Consider the following 17,990-nt stretch of genomic DNA (forward strand, 5'->3'; position numbering starts at 1 on the left):
AGCCAAACAGAGAAAGCTTTATTGCCTTTGCATTATCAGTCTTGAAACTCATGGTGATAGTATACCACTGGAAGATGAGTTCACTGGACTTCAGTGTATAAGTAGGAACAGTGTTGTAAATACTGGCAGTCTTCAAGCAAAGGTTGGATGCACACTTTTCTTGGATGGTTTAGGATGCTTAGGGCTGATCCTGCGTAGAGCAGGGGGTTGGACTAGATGGCCTGTATGGCCCCTTCCAACTCTATGATTCTATGAAATAAACAAATTTACAAGGAGGCAGCATACATGTATACATAACAGCACACACACAACACACACACACATGCAGATACCTATGCCAGATTACAAACAAGTCTCAGACCAGGTTTTCTGAACCTGGACAGATCTTTAAAAATGTATGAAATTCATGCATTGAAAACATAAGATACTCCAGATGAAGAAGCAAGCTTTATGTTATGCTCTTCACTTTACAGCTTTAAACTGTGCTGTCACATGGAAACCCTGTAAATGTCTTTATTCCAACTATCACCTGCTCAGAGAAATTTGTAAACTATTTCCTTTAAAAGTTGTGTTTTTAAGTACCTCTGATACCTAACAAAGAACATCCCAGTTAGAAAAGGATTTAAGGAAGGCTGTGTATTGGCCCCTATGCTCTTTAATGTATTCATCAACAACACAGTTTAGAGATTAGATGATCTGCAGTTGTGGCACCTTCTATTGGTCGACAGAAAATATCAGTGCCCCAAGGTTGAGAACCGCTGCTCTAGCCACTATTATGAAAATGACATGTGTAACAGAGAAAAGGCTTCCCAATGCAGAAAGGAACAAGGGGCAAGTATTTTTGGAGACAGGTTCCTTGCAATGCCTTTTTTTGGTTTGGAGGCTGCTTTGCATTTTGCAGAAAACTCTACTGATGGTCAAGACAGTACCAGTGGTCAATCAGAGGCCAGAGCAAAACAAACAGATGTCCTCAGATACTTCCTCTCTACCTTCTAAAGTAGTTTGCATAATAAACTTCCTACCCTATGCAGTTCTGAGGAAAAAAACAGCACTCATTACCAGGGACAACTTGCACTTTTTAAAACACAGGCAACTCGCCACAGGTGCCCACACAATGACAGAAAGGAGAAGTGATATACAATTCCCTTAACTATGTGGGGAGAAAGGAATATGCTATGAAGGGAACACAGTCAGAAAGACAGTCTTTATTTAAAAAGAAAAATGTTGAGAGAAAAATCTCAAGTGACCCAAGATCCCACTGTGACAAAGAGCAACTGATCAAGGTAGTAGTACTCCAGCCCTCTAGATATATTCAGTTGGAACCATGTCTTCAGATTATGGAGTTTTCATGCCTAGAAACTAGCTCTAGAAGTTCTAAGTTGTAGCTCTGCACAAGCATAAAGCATGGGATAATGCATGGAGATCACAAAGTCGCAACTAACTTTTAGTGAACTAAGATTAATAGAATTGATATTGTAAACAAAAAAAGACATTTGAAAATCCCCAATAAGCCTGGGACAAAGAAAAATACAGGTCATCTATTTCATTCTTAAATTACAGCTGCTACACTTAAAAGCGCAGCAAAAAAATCCCCCAGAGTATGTATAAACAAAGCTGCTTTGCAACAGTCTATGTCAGCTAACCAACTGCCCTCACACTGCCTTGCCCAATAGATGGACAATGGCCATTTTTTCTTTCATACATTGCAGGGCCAATGTTTATTTTATCAGCCACAAATATCCACATAGCTTGTTCATATTTTACTATAAAATTACAAGAACTCTGATAATTCATAATCTTAGGTGAAAGTTCATGGTATATTGCAGCACCACTGTAATATATCTGAATTTTAAAAAATTAAATCTAGGTTTAAGTTACATAAATAGAAGTTAAGGTTACTCATCTCACAGTATAAAACAGCTGCATTGTTTTAATTTGGATTTTCCTGAAAATCTGGCAAAATTAAACATCACCATAGCACATTCTCTGGGCCAAATTTCAGACTGATGGGGAGTTGCCTAGATTCTCCAATGAATAAAAGGTTCAGATATTAATAATAGAACAATTTATTAAGCAGTCCAGATATTATTTATTATTTCTACACCACCCTTCCCACTTTTCTGAGCAGTTCGCAATTGTCAATTTAAAACATTCATGTAAAATTAGCATTAAAATATAGTTAATGAAAACAAGGTAATAAAACATCTAAAATCCTAATCCAAAATTTTAAAAAATAGATACAGAGCATGTCAAAGGTGACAAGAGTTTTGCATTTGCTCCACCACTGATTCGGTGTTTGCTGCTACCTCATTTTCTCATTGGAATTTTATTCACATATATAGCAGGCTTTCTCAACCAGGATTTTGTGAAATCCTGGGGTTTCTTAACGACTCTAAAAGGATTTCCTGAATGGGTGGGAGTTATTTTATATATTTTTTAATTTGTTAAGCATTTATTGGGTAATATGACCATATATGGTCATTTTGACCCATCCTCCCAAAATGGCCCACAATGGGCCTTCATGGGGTGGGAAGAAGGCCCCAGATGGGCATGTACACAGCTATGCTTCCCAGCCATATTATGCACACTCACACCACTTCTGGGGGTTCTTAAAATCTGAAGAATATGTCAGGGGTTTCTCAACAGTACCAAAGCTGAGAAAGGCTGCTACATAGTATAATTGTGCTTCATAAACTGCAGACTTCTACAGGTTAACTTCGTGTACTGTTCTCGTTCTTTGACCAACTCTAGGTTTGACTTGTTGGGGGAACTGGGGGGGGAAAGGTAGTGGCGGAAAGTGCTGTCAAGTCACAGCCAATTTACGGTGACCCCACAGTGTTTTCAAGGCAAAAGATGGACTCACTGTGGTATCTTTGTTGTATGTGTACATATGTCTAATGGAACAGTTTGCTTTAAAAAAAAAATTCTGTAATTTAGTTTAGTCTTACTGGGTAAAGCTTTTGTTTCAGTTTTCAGTCTGCATATTAGCTAAAGCTATTGGTGTAAAAGTTGTAAATAAACTGCTAATATTTTAAGCCAGTTTATCTCTACTAAATAAACTTAAACATAAATGCCTATTTAAGTACTCTAACAAAAAAAAACCACAGCCAAAGGGGGGCACTACATATGAGAGTTTACTATTGCCTGCTTCTGCACAGTAGCTCTGGACTTGCTTCCAAGTACTACTCAGGGTTGCCCCTGCTTAGCTTCTGACAAGACCAGACTAGCCCAGACCACCAAGGTCAGGGGGCCCAGAGAGAACAGCTTGAAAATATGGCCATTAGAATACAAAAAGTAATTTTTACTAACTGTGCTCAGTAATATGTAGAAAAAAATACTTTTTTAATGGAAGTCACTCAGAAAACAACACTGAAATATAAGTTATATCATCACATAGCCATTCTAGAGCAGAACAAAAGACATCCTTGTTTATTACAGTTGGTTTATTACAGTCGTATCCTATTCCATTGAAATAACATATCCTTGAAAAGGATATAGCAACTTTATTTCTCTAACTAGAATCAACATCTGATAACCTGTGATGCTGAAACTGGACCATGAATTAGTCATAACCATTTTATTCTGAAGTGTTGTTTTAAAAAAGCAATTAACACATTTAGAATATTTTGTAACAGCGGCTTTTATTCTACCTCTTCTATGGCTTGGGAAGAAAAATACTGTCATCTCAGCTGTCATCAAAGGGAGTGATCTCACCCACTTCACTGAACAACACTGATCAAATGGCTATTTTTCTGTTTATTATTATTATTATTTATACAATTTATTGCCCGCCACTCCCAGACGGCTCTTGGTGGGTTACATATGTCTGCAACCCCACATCATCAAATGGAACTCTGAGGGGCAGGGAATTCTGTTTGTGCAAACATTACACGTCACTGGATGCAACCCTATATAAAATTATGCATGTTATTTAGATATGCTTTCTCCTACGACACTTTTCACTAAGATAGCACCAACATGTAGGGGTGGGGGGAGAGATAAAGAGATGAATCTCCATACAACTGTATATGCCTTCATAATTTCCCTCAGATATTTTTTTTTCTAAAACAAAGACCATAACCTCCAAAGCTACATGGTCTGATCATTTAAAGTTTTTTTCCCCCTTGTATTTTTTTCAGAACCGCCACCTTGAAATTAGACAATAAACAACTAGCAAATAAAGTAGCTATACACAATGTCATTCTACCCCACATAAAAAACATAATAACATAATAACTGATTTATTGCAGCATAAGCCTTCATCCTACAATATGAAAAATTTTAAAGGTGCCACAAGACTACTTTTGGTTTTGTCAGAGAGTTATGCCTTTGATTTGAATTTATTGGAATTTTCTCCATACTAACTGTTCCCATGATGATTTGCTGCACTTTCATAGCAGATTTCAAAATGCTGCTGTATATATAATTAACATGCATAAATGTCAAACAAGTCAGTAATCTCTTACGCTGTCTTGAAAAGGTTTTATTGTTCTTCCCAAGGAACATAGTTCCTTTTAAAAGCATCTTTTAATGCCCAAGAAACTGAAATTGGTTTAAATACTTATTCTTACGAAGCAAAACAGAACAATTCCATACCTAGTGTACATCATATGAATTGTACTGCTGTATCTATGATTCTATGATTGTATGTTTTGAAACAGAACTGCCTTCTCATACAGACTACAGACTAAAAATTAGATGCAACCAGCAGAAGCTACACAACAAAAGATGAAGTAACGTGAGCAGTTTTACCTGATAAACTTTTTCTTTCTGTTTTCTGAGAAGGGATGGAAGAAGTGGGTGTAGGCAGTTTTGATAAGGAAGATGCTCCATTTGCATCAAATGATTTCTTTGGCTGGTGGTCAGACTGTAGAGAAAAAGGACTAGGAGGTACAGAACTTGGGGTAGCAGATGGATGAACCACTGTTTTGATGGGATGTTGCACAGGGGCAGAACTACTGTGAGTCTCTGTTCTTGGCAGTCTGTAGTCTCTGTCATTGTGTCTACTTGTTTGAGACAAAATATTTTGTGGGAGCATGTTCGCAGCATCACTGGAATGCTTCTCCTCCACTTTTGTGTGTCATTGACAATGTTGCAATGAAAAAGAGAAAAGCCCAAGTTAGAGCTGCAATACTAACATGTAAAAATTAACTGTCGAAAATAAATCTGTACAATTCCCCCCCACACATACACAAATCTTAATATCAATGCAGGAAAGTAACATAAGGACAAGCTTTTCCTTAAAAGTTAATTTTGCAGAAGTCATTAATATTAGTATCATGATGTTCATTAAAATACAATAAGTAATATAAACTTATTGTATTTTAATTTCTGAATTTGCACTTCTTAAAATGAATAAATGTAACCAAAAGCCCACAAGAATTGGATCCCACCAGTTATGCAAGAACAATCCATATCCCCCAGCAGAAACTTAGTCCTCAAGAAGACTGAATATGCTTCAGGATTCAGCTACACATCAAAATAACAAAGTAGGAAATAACTGACATTTTACTATTTGCATTTGTTCTCCACCCTCTCTCCAGAGTTTCAGGGCAGAATGTAATAAAGATGAACTTACATAAAATTATATTTTAACCTATTCCTTCCTCAAAAAAGCCATTCAAATTGCATAACCACCCTGTGCCACATATCAAACTGCTGAATAAAGTAAGATTTTAAAAAGTTGCTCATGATTCTGCGCAAGACCTGCTATTTAGCAAAAATTCAAACAAGGCATTCCGGGGTTCATTAAATTACTGTTCATTAAACAAATCATCAGATTTATAGCAGAGCCTAAACACAAATCAGATAGCTCTGCACAGCATCTGGAAGTAGGTGCACACAAAGCGTAGCATTCCTTGAAAATGGACGCACTGAAAAAGCACTGGCACAAAAATATTTCATTAGCACACATACTTCCACTAGCAAACCCACTAGCAGCGGTCGCCTGCATCACCTCTCTTCTGTAATCCCTGTCTTTTGGAAAACTGTTGACAGACATTTTGCTTGCTTCTTTTTGCCTCTGTTCTCTGGAAACAAAAAGAAAACAATTTAACATTGTATTATTTAGACAATTCAGCATTCCATAGACATATAATATATTGTAGGCATTTACCTTTCAAGCCATTCTTTTGGTTTTTCCCACTGCGAAACTTCTGTCCGGCAGTTATAGTAGTATTTTTTACCGGAAGAACTAATGTGCTCAGACCAATCATCTGCAGAATCATAGGGCTTGAAAGACAAACAAAAACAGAATCAATGATAACACTGTATCAATTTCATCTTCTCAAATATATAATATATATATTCCTGACAAATTCAGCAGATTCACTTTCAAGCTAAGCAGTTTTATTCAGTGATGACATCCCTCACTGACATGCAGGCATTTGTGCAACTTACAAACAAAATGGCAGCTGTGGAGTCAGCATCAGGCAATAGACACAGCAATCCCTCACCCCCACTCCCTACCTGGTCTGTCATGACCCATAATTAAACTGAAATTCCATTTCAGAACCTGGATAAAGCAAGAATTTTGAAACGATATTTGGAGTGGTCTCCAGGTTACCAAATGAACCACAAAGAGGGATGGGGAGGTGGGGAGGTTTAGAAAGCTTAATCCTATGATCTGATATGAAACCTCAGGAAAATATTAAGTCTCAGTGGCCCCAAATTGTTATCAGTTTTTTCCTGATGGATCTTGATCACGTTTTGTTCCCTAAATTTCAAATTTGCATAGCCTACTCCCTCCCAAAAACTCAAGTCTCCCCAACTCCCAATGCCAGAACAGTATGCATGGATAACATTATCTTATACATGCATATTCTTTCTAAAGTTTGTTCTGAGCTCAATCTGAACAGAAATTACCAAGAATACTGAATGGTTTGTCCTACCTGTTTCTATTAATTCAGATCTGCCTCTACTTTTTTGGGGGGAAAGTATTTATCTGATAAAATATTAACACACAATTTGCATAGAGAGTTCATTATAAATACATACTGCATCAGAAGTTTTGCTTGGATTATTGCTAGGATTAGAAGAATGTGAATTTGAGCTATGAAGAGCACTGTGGTTATGAGAATTTTCTTGTGGAGAATAACTGGTCCCTAGAAAACACAATTAAAGTCTGTATTAATTTTTTCATTAGCAAATTACAGTCAGTTCATTCTGAAGCACTGGATACAGAAATATCTAGCTTTGTATGCTTTCTGTATCTGTTCTTCCCTCTTCAGTGAAGACATGCAGCTACTAAACTTCCAAAACAAGTAGTATTAGTATACGGTTTGATTTATAAGTAGAAAGAAGGATATCTCAGACTTTACATTTCAGAGGAACATGCACAATTTTATTCAATATATTTTAAAGGAACTCTATCCAGATTAAGTCACATTTTATGTAAATTGATGTTGCTCATTTACAAGGATTCCTGAATCCAGAGCACCCACTGCATTTCAGTACTCAGAAGTATTTTGTTAATACAGGAATCTGAACAATGGATGTTCAACTCCATTAAAACTCACTGATCAGTTTGAGCATTTCCCTCTGGCCTTAGAAAGCAGACATTTTCCTTTCCGAGAGAGAATACAGAACAGTTGGAAGAGAAACATGTGTGTAAAACATCAGCAACAAAACCAAACAACCAATCTGCATTAGATCAAAACTTAAAACAGTTTGAATGGGGGGGGGGGGTGTTAATAAATATTTTTATCTACTTTTGGAAAAAATTCAAGACTTTTAAAGGTAGTACTTCAAGCTGCTTCCTGTAGCCTATTTACAATGTTACAAAATGTTTATCTGCAGAAGTCAGAGATGATCTCTCTGCTCACCTGTACCAAATAAGCAATGCACATACATTACCTTTTGCCCATTTTTCATATTAAGTCAAATAAAATTAACAATTGCTTGAAAACACATGGAAAGGGCCGAAACTATCACGATCTGCCTTGTTTTCCCCAAAGCAAAAAAAAAATCATAGCATACAATTCTGATCCTTCAAACTCTAAAGAAATAAACTTGAGCCATGGTGTTATTTACAAGGATACGTTGTTTTCCAAGTTAGAACTGGACAACATTAATTAATTAGCCGGCCAGCACCATCTGTAGCAGCTTACATAGCCATTTGCTGTTTAAGATGATACAACTGCAAAGTATAAATGTACCTTCAAATATATAGAAGCGGAGAGTGACAGAAAATCTGGTGAGGTGAGGAAGATGTTACTGGCAGGATGCAAGCAGCAGCTGAGATCCATATGGGCCATTCTGCTTCAAATACTTGCAAGGAAAGCATGAGCAAAGCCAGAAACATGTGCCGTTAGGTCTGAATTCAGGGACTTTAAATGAAACCGGTTCCATCGGGACAAGCACAGGATCTGCCTATTTACACTCTATTTTGGTAACTTTGTAAGATGTTCTGAGTGAAAAGTAAACAAATTAGTTGTATTATGACAATATTTTTGAGTCGTCTAAACAATAGGGATTCTATTTCTGCATAATAATGTTAAGGCTTATTCACTACTTTTAAACACAGACAATACAAGCTTTATTAAAATGACAGATATCAAATTTTAATTTTTTACATATTTCTCCAAATGTCAGAAAAATACATAGGTCCCAGGCATCAGGCCACCATATTACCTGGGAATTTCAATGTGCTGCCCAGTATATCTGAGCATACTCCCAGTGTTTGGCCTGATGGAAATTGGCAAATGCTTCCTGTAGCCTATGAGATCAATGAGACATCCAGGACAACAGCTAGGAGTGGTAGAGATGCTGCAGTTGCTATGGCAACTGCTTTATTTTGGCTTCAGCTGTGAATAGTACTGGGAAGGATCCAGACAGCTTTTCCCACTCTCTTGCTCAATTCTCTTTCCTACAACAACCTTGGACCCAAGTGGCTTTTGTCCCATGATCCCCATCACAGCTTTGGAGTTGTCGAAGTGGTACCCTCCCTCCCCTTTTCATCCAAGCTGGCTGGAATCTCCCAGTGATTTCTCCTCTGAATAACAGTACCTTGGGCTCAAAATAGAAAGGGATGAAAGATGATGGATGACAGCTGGTGTAAGCTGAGACCGCTATGGATACTCCACCATGTTCATTGACACTGCAGTTACAGGTTAGTGTGGAGCACCAGCACTTGAGATTGAATTGTACATATCAGGATAAAGCAAGGACTATAGAAGATCTTCTGGCTCCCGCCCCCCCCTTGCTTTCAGGTATAGACTACTGATTTACCTGAATTTCTCTAATCCTTTGTAGAGTGAACTACTTTAGTGACCATATCTACACCTTGTGAAAGTGAATTCCAAATAAAAATTGTTTTTTGAGTGAAGCACTTTCTTTAGTTTGCACATCAACATTCTCAGGTAAGTAGATGTGAAAGCCATACTAAATAGATATTAATCCTTCCCCCAACTTTTTAATTTTTCTGATGGAAAAATATGGGAACTGCAGGGAAGCACTGGAAAAAAAATCATTGGAATTAGATTTTTCCTTTTGTAGAATGAGTGAAATGTATTAAAATAGTATAGGGTATAGCAATTCACAACTCTTCTCATGCATCAGGTTGCCACTGTATACAGTCAACACCTGAGATGTCCTCCATGGTTCCTTTTTACCTAGTAACTGCTAGGTCAAACCACCAGTATAAATTTAAAAAGTTAGTCTTTCAAAGTAACAGTATTTTTGGAATTTAACATAAATATCATGCTTTGGTGATGATATAATTCCTGACTAATCAACTGATTAACTCTCCTATGCAACAGTTCTATGAGTCAAAGGAAACAAACGATTTTTAACCCACAATGTTGTTGTTATTAGTTTCTTCCAAATTTGAACTCATGAAGAACAAAAGAAACTCACAGATGGGTGGGAAAGGATTCCAACCACATAGGTAGGCATGGTTGCAGGAAAGTAGAAGGGCTTCAAGAGAAGGAGACTGAATACCAAACAAAATCAATCTAGACTGCAAACTAGCAGTCCAAATATTCCTAGAACGTAACATCACACAGAAAGCCTAGCCACTGCCACAGATTAAATGTTTGCTTAAAAGCAACAGAAGGGGCCAAATCTAGACACAGGTCATGTGTTCCAAATGAATGATATCTAGAAGGAGGGCAGGATCTGTGGAACTGCAAAATTTCCAAGACTCTCTAAAGTAAAAGGATGGGGAGAAAGGCAAGGTCTACAAACATTTCTCCCAGTAAATAGGTGACGCCTCTACATACACATACACACTCAGGGTATACCAAGAAAGCAGTTTTATTCAGGCCAATACTGGTATGGTATTCAGGTTCAGTAAAAATTCAGGAATGCTCCATTAGTCCAAGGCATTTAAAGGGCGTCCCTTTAAATGCCATGAAGTCAGGATCCACACTAAGTTGCAAAGTTGCAGCTTGGAGCAAGGTCTGAGGCATTTAAAGGTATCTTAGTCCCTTTAAATGCCTTAACTCCCAAAATCCCAAATATTTTCCAGCTTGGCCATTTTAGTACCTGGGAAAATAGCAAAAAAACAAAACAAAACGAAAAAAACACTGGAATTAATACCCGGAAAACATCAATAATTTTGGGAGTATTTTTTTCAGTTCGGATTAGCCAAACATACATTCCTAGTACGCACAATACAGTCCTGTTGTCCACATACAATAAGCCTATTTGGCAATAGGAAGAAGAGATAGTGCTCCCAATGGCTAATAATTTGTTGTGATACAGATGAGGTTATCTATATCTGGTAGGCCATGTGGTCCAGCTACTTAAATGGCACATATTTCACACAACCACAAGACTAAACTGGCTTGCTACTTTTTATAGAACTACCTTACCAGCTCATTTGCCAGCTCAGCATTTCCAAACCTATCAGACTTTCTCTTTCAGTTCTGAAAGGCACACTGAGCAGCATTAATGTAACCAAGGCAACATTTTTTTTCTGAGACACAAGATCTAACAACAGCACACTTCCTCATTTGACCAATACACTAAAGCAGACTAGGCAAAAATAGATGACCAAAATTTGGGTTTTCCTTATATACATCCCATTTTCAAAAGAATACTGAATACATACACATTAAAGCAAAGGTTACACTTACTGGGCTACAGTCTAAGCACTGTTCAGCAGAAGGCTCTGGCAGAAACAGATTTGCCTTCCAGCAGCCTTCTGAGCACTAAAACAGGAAGTAGGAGATCGACACGCAGAAGTGCTTAAGCAACAGGATCATGAGGGAAGCAGGCAGATCACACCCTTTTCCACACTCACTAACCAAGCATCTTGAATTAAGAGAAAGATTGCTGGCAGGGGGGGGGGGGGCAATTCTTCCTGCTCAGGGCACATTCTGTGCTCTGTGCATTCTTCTCCATATGAGTCCCCTTTGCCCACCGCAATTTGCTGTTGTTGCTCTCAGAAGGCATTTCTGGGGAGGGAAGATTATTCCTTCTGTTGGGGAAGAAAACCCAAACCACCAACATTTACTCAAAGAACCCATGATCACCTAATCAAAATCCCAACCCTAAACCATAGAATCATAGAGTTGGAAGGGGCCATACAGGCCATCTAGTCCAACCCCCTGCTCAACGCAGGATTAACCCTAAGCATCCTAAAGCAGTGCATGCATAAAACCAGCCATCCTTTAACCATAGGTTGAAGATTGTTAACCCTGCCCAGGGTTTGCTCTCAGCTGAATCTGAAATCACAGGAGCAATCCAAGATAGCCACACTGAGCCATTAGCCATGGGTGAGATCTATCTGTAGTTAAGGTTAATGCAGAAACAAGGGGAACACATGATACTATTTGCTCTTTTAACTGTGCTCACGGGATCAATAGCACTCCGTTTATACCAACTGCTAGTATTAACTGTCTGGATTTAAAACTACCTATTGCATTAATCCAATGCAAATATGTCCATCAATTATACATTATATTATATTATTATTGCTGCCTGAAAGCCCGTTGCAGGCAGGAATGCAACAGGCTCTAGCGGATTACCCCCACAGAGGGGAGCACTGGTGGCCTACCTGTAGTGCCGGATGGCACCTGGGGCGAGACCAGTTGTCCATTCCCACTGCAGATTCCCATATACTATTCCGAAGAGTCTGCTGACCCCTCAAGAACAGTACTGCAAGGGACTCTGAGAGCTGCAAAGGGGGGGGGGGGAGAACTGGTGCAAATCACTGCTCCTTCTTAAGGATCTGTAAGGTCCCTTTAAGTTTTCTTGATAATGTGGTTGTACCAAAGCCACCAATATTAATACCCTGATGCAAAAATCAATTACTCTGGATCAGTGGTAGCAAAATTGGCTGGAATGCATCATACAGAATGATTCCAAATTCCAAAACTGAAATCTATATCAAGTTGCCACTATTAACAAAACAGACCAAGTTCTGAATAATAATAATAACAACAACAACAACAACAACAACAACAACAATAATAATAATACAAACAATTCAGGCAAATACTAAAGAAAAAGGAACAAGATTATTGCAGAATCAAAGGTAAATTCAATCCAAGTGACTGAATGAGTCTATTCCTCACCCTGCATGGTAAAAAGCAACCATACAGTAGCTGATGCGATACCATGAATTGTTCTGGAGTTGCTGGTTCCCAATTTGTAGACACTGAGGCCAGACCACAATGTAGTTGGTAGAAAAATAAGGTCAACATAATTGTAGAAATGTAAACACTGCTACAGTCAGAAAAGCATTATCAAACTATTTCCTGTACATAGGAAATGGAAGACATCAGCTGACGTACTTTCTGGAGCCATGCCACATACTGGAAATGTTTGACAATTAGTTCCATGTTTACTGACTGATCAGCTAAGTGAATGAGCTAAGTCAGAAATAAAAAGATAACTCAAAGTAATTCCTGCCAAATTTTTACCACCACCACCCCCGATCAGAAAAGGAAAAAATTTCTTCTGTGGGTTCAACATTTCTAAAAATTTTACATCTCTAATGACAATTCCACTTCCTCAAAAGCCAAGCCTATACTGACATTACAAATACTAATATAATCTGTTTGAACATACTCAAGATAGATGGAATTTATCCCTCATCCAACGTCTTCCTGATGTCATCATAATTAACAGCAGAAAAGACAACTTTCCCTTTTATTCCTACCAAGACATATCAAATATTCATGGCAGTTAACTAGTACCAGAAATGTATATCTTTCAATACCTTTGCCTACCCCCAACCATATAATAAGAGTTGTTCATAGTTATCCCACCATTACCCAAGAAAGTATAGTAGTATGCTTCATAAGAACTTGTATATAAAAGAGCCATCTCAACTTACTTAAGCTTACAACACTGCTGTGGACATACCAATAACATTTAGCACAAAAAGCTTAAAAATCAAAATACAAACAGAAATCAGGGTTTTCTAGAAAAGCTTTCCAGAACAGTTCCCAATACCCCAAACACAGTGTGATTTAGCACATTAATTTTGACTTATATTTAGTAAACAAGTTCTTTCAAATACTGCTTGTGAATTTTATGTCTCTTTACCAATTACCAATAAATACTTGAGCTGAACAAAAAAAAGTAAGGTTCACTTGTTATAGTCAAAGTTTAATGTGAAAATTACTTTAAACAGAGTAGCATCTGTAAAAATTTAGAAACAGTAGAGCAGCTACTCCCCACTATAGCAGGTCCTACCCGAAGGAGATCAAATTGGCCTCAATCAGAGACCTAATGGAATGTTCTGCCAGAGGACATCAGAGCCCTGTGGGATCTTCAACAGTTCCACAGGGATTGCAAGTCAGAGCTGTTATGCCAGGCCTATTGTTGAGGCCAGAGGTAACATCTAATTCCATTGGTCTCTCTGCCCAACCCCCACCAAACTGAGACATTACGCTTTAGTTCTGAATGATCCCCTCCCTCCCAACTCCATAGAGAACCCCTCCCAACTCCTTAGAGAACATGTTAGTCGATTTTAATATTTAACATTTATTCTTAATTTATGATATGATTTTAAGGTATAAGGTTTTAACTTAAATGTTTTAATGTGATTGTATTAATCTGAATCAATTTTATATCTTATACAGTGATTGTATCTGGACTATAATATATAATCCATACTGAGTTCCCAAGGATAGGGAGGATTATAAATCCCATATTTCAATTTAAAGAACTGACTAAAAATATATCAAAAGTTGTTGCACTAATTTTAGTACAAGGAACAGTATGTGATATACTATGTGGAAGTCCATAATCGATTCTGACAGAATTTAACTTTTACATGAAGGTCCCTAGGAAGTTTCACATAAGATTCTGCAGAGCACCACTTGTTAATTCTACATCAACTTGGTGGTTGCAATATCCATTCCATCATGTAAGACGGGGTAGACAAACTGTGGCCCTCCAGATGTCCATGGACTACAATTCCCATGAGACTCTGCCAGCGAACGACCCCTGATTACTCACCGAGAGGGGTCCTTCTCCTCAGGGGTCAGGAGGACAGCTTGATGGGTGTTTCCCAGCTCTCTTTGAGGGAGGCAGGTAATTTAAATATTCTGTCTTCCTGCGGGAAACGCCCCTCTCAGCCAGTCGGTATCTCCGGAGAGTCCTTCATATCCTGTGCCATCACTGCTATAACGTAAGCTTGTTAACACCAGACACAGACCAGACACCGAGGAAGGAGGCAAGGAAGACTAACACAAACAGAACTATATCAACTAATCTACCCGTCAGGCGTCTACTCTCAATGCCCCTATGCCATTTTTTTTTTTTTTTTATATTTCTGAACCTCCAAATGGAGAACTCCACAACTACTAAATAAGTTACAGCGCGATGGACCTCCCTACTGGGTGGGACAAGCTGTCCTCCTGACCCCTGAGGAGAAGGACCCCTCTCGGTGAGTAATCAGGGGTCGTTCTCCCTCTGGGCCAGGAGGACAGCTTGATGGGACCTTAAAGAGCAGTCCCAAACCCAGGGCGGGAAGTTAAACCAGGTCCATCACGTGGGACAGAACTCTGCGCCCGAAGGCCGCCTGTTCCATCTCCCCTTGCTGAATCCTATAATGCCTCGCAAACGTGGAGGGCGTGGCCCAAGTCGCGGCCTTGCATACCTCCTCCACCGAGGCTCGCTTGGCGAAGGCGGCTGAAGCGGCCGCACTCCGCAGGGAATGGGCGGTGATGCCCTCAGGCACCCTCTCCCCCGTGGCCCTGTAGGCCTCAACTATGCATGCCCGCACGGATCTGCTGATGGCAGCCTTGGATAAGGACTGCCCCCTCTTGTCTCCTGAGACCCCAATAAACAACGTCTCAGTCTGCCTGAAATCGCTAGTCCTGGCAATGTATACCTTGAGGGCCCTCTTGACGTCCAGCTTATGCCAGACCTTCTCCTGATCCGAGCTAGGATGAGGAAAAAATGCGGGCAAACTGATCTCCTGCGTGCGGTGAAACCTAGACTCCACCTTGGGCCTAAATAAAGGATTCACCCGAAGCACCACTCTGGAATCCCTGAAGGTACAGAGATTCTTGTCTACGGACAATGCCCCCAACTCGGACACTCTTCTAGCAGAAGTGATAGCCACGAGAAAAATCGTTTTTAGACTAAGTGTGGGAAGAGACACCGATCTAATCGGCTCAAAGGGCTCCCGTGTCAATGCCCTGAGTACTAACCCCAAATTCCAAGTGGGAAAAAGATGTTTGGGTGGCGGCTCCATCTTAGCAGCCCCTTTTAAAAACCTGATGACATGCGGATGCTTGGACAACGGAAGCCCCCCTTGCAAGCCTAGCACTGTGGACAATGCGGCCACCTGCCTGCGCAGCGTCCCTGAACGCAAACCTGACTTGAGACCATCCTGTAAAAACTCCAGGATGCTGCTAATCTTCGGACAGGAGGAAGACACAGCCTTCCTCCGGCACCACCTCACAAAAGCCTTCCAGGAACAGTTATAAATTCTAACGGTGGAGGCCCTCCTGGAAGCCATGATAGTGTCTGTAACAGCTAAGCTGTACCCTTTCCGCCTCAGGCCCGCCCTCTCAGTAGCCAAGCGGTCAAATTCCACCATCCTGGTCGAGGGTGTCGAAGAGGGCCCTGAGACAGCAGGTCCTCCGTCACTGGAAGTGTGAGGTGTGGTCCCACTGACATCTGCATTATCGCTGAAAACCACCACCTCCTGGGCCACCACGGAGCCACGAGGATGACCTCTGCCTGCAGGAAGTGAATTCGTCTGAGTAGCTTTGGTAATACTGGAACTGGCGGAAACGCGTACATGAGTCCGTCCGGCCAGGGCGCCGTCAGCGCGTCTGTCATTTCCGCCCTCGGATGATAGTACCTGCTGCAGAACCGGTCCACCTGATGGTTCTGGCTGGAAGCAAACAAGTCCATTATGGGACGACCGAAGTGTACAGTGATAAGGTGGAACGCCTCTCTGCTTAGAGACCATTCCGCTTCTACTACTCGCTGTCGACTGAGCCAATCTGCTTGGGTATTCAGAGTCCCCTGAATATGTTCTGCTCTCAGCGACGCCAGATGCTTTTCTGACCACGACATCAGCCTTTCGGCTTCCTTTTGCAACTTGCCGGACCTGGAACCACCCTGGTGATTGACATAAGCCTTGGCGGTTACATTGTCCGTCCTGACTAAAACATGCTTCCCTTCTACCTCCTGCTGGAAGAATTGTAGGGCCAGGACTATCGCTCTCAACTCCAACAGGTTGATCTGCTGCTTTTTCTCGGAAGGTGACCAAAGTCCCTGAGTGGGTGAATCGTTCAGCGTTGCTCCCCAGCCGGATAGGCTCGCATCCGTATACAGTTGCTGGAACTGATTGAACAGGAACGGCTTTCCCTTGATCAGATTCGCTCTGACTGTCCACCACACCAAGCAGTTCTTGGTGTGTAGGTCCAAAGCTACTAGTAGATCCTTCTTCCGGGCAATCCTGTTTTGAAAAGGCCGTAATGCTTTCTGCAACGGTCTGGCTCTTGCCCGTCCCCACTGCACTGCTTCTGCATCTGCGACTAGTATTCCCAGTACACTGGCCAATTGGAGCAGTGAAGACCTCTTTGCCCGAATGACCTGGGAGACCAGCTGAATGGTTTTCAACACCTTGGCCTGGGGAAGGAACAGGGCGCACCTGATCGTATCTATCACCACCCCCAAATGCTCTAGGCGTTGAGTGGGTACTAACGAACTCTTTTCCCGATTCACTAGGAACCCAAATCGCTCCAGCACCTCTATGGACCTCCTGGTGAACTCCTCCGCAAGCCTGAGAGTGGGGGCGCGGATCAAGAGGTCGTCCAAATATGGGTGAATGTGGATACCCTCCTGTCTCAGTATGGCCACTAGGTTTACCACTAATTTGGTGAACACCCGCGGAGCCGAGGACAAGCCGAAGGGGAGAGCCCGATACTGATAGTGCCGCCCCTCTGCGCAGAAACGCAGATACCGCCTGTGTTCTGTTGCGATGGGCACGTGCAGGTATGCTTCCTGAAGATCTAGGGACGTGAGGAACTCCCCCTGTTGTATGGCCTCTGTTATGGACCTTAAGGTCTCCATCCTGAATTTCCTGAGAGGAATGAAAGTGTTCAGGAAACGGAGGTTTAGAATGGCTCTCCAGTCCCCATTTTTCTTTGGAACGGTGAACAGGAGAGAGTAGACTCCCTGACCTCTTTCCGATTCCGGTACTGGTTCTATTGCTTCTATAGCTACAAGATGCTCGATTGCCTTTAGCATGCGAGCCCTCTTTTCTGGGATATGGGAGACCGGAGAAGGGAAGAAATGATCTGGTGGACGGCGGCCCAGCTCTATTCTGTAACCCCTCCGGACCAACTCCTGAGCCCAGGAGTCTATGCGCGGATCCGTCCACTGTTCGTGGAAGGCAAGTAGTCTCCCCCCCACTGGAAGGGACGGTGAGTCACGCCTGAGAGGTCTTGTTATCTCCGTCTGAACGGTCAGCTCTGTTCCTGTACCTCCTGAACCTGGCATTGAATCCCCCCCTACGGGAGAATTGTCTAGACTGACCCCAGGAACCTCTTCTGCCTTCCGGCCGATAT

The 17,990-nt window shown here is 41.0% G+C and overlaps 1 protein-coding gene across 3 annotated transcripts in view; it reads right to left on the reverse strand.

The window, feature by feature from the left end:
• Positions 1-17,990, reverse strand: part of WAC (WW domain containing adaptor with coiled-coil) — a 50,560-nt gene that overhangs the window by 15,386 nt on the left and 17,184 nt on the right. For all 3 annotated transcript variants that reach the window (XM_077303076.1, XM_077303075.1, XM_077303077.1), the window contains exons 4-7: positions 6,997-7,103; positions 6,116-6,231; positions 5,917-6,029; positions 4,753-5,070 (exon numbers count right to left, since the gene is read on the reverse strand). In XM_077303076.1, the coding sequence (XP_077159191.1) occupies positions 4,753-5,070; positions 5,917-6,029; positions 6,116-6,231; positions 6,997-7,103 (654 nt within the window). The remainder of the gene's footprint in view (positions 1-4,752; positions 5,071-5,916; positions 6,030-6,115; positions 6,232-6,996; positions 7,104-17,990) is intronic.

This window comes from Paroedura picta, chromosome 11 (genome assembly GCF_049243985.1).
Source record: "Paroedura picta isolate Pp20150507F chromosome 11, Ppicta_v3.0, whole genome shotgun sequence".
NCBI classification, from domain to species: Eukaryota; Metazoa; Chordata; class Lepidosauria; order Squamata; family Gekkonidae; genus Paroedura; species Paroedura picta.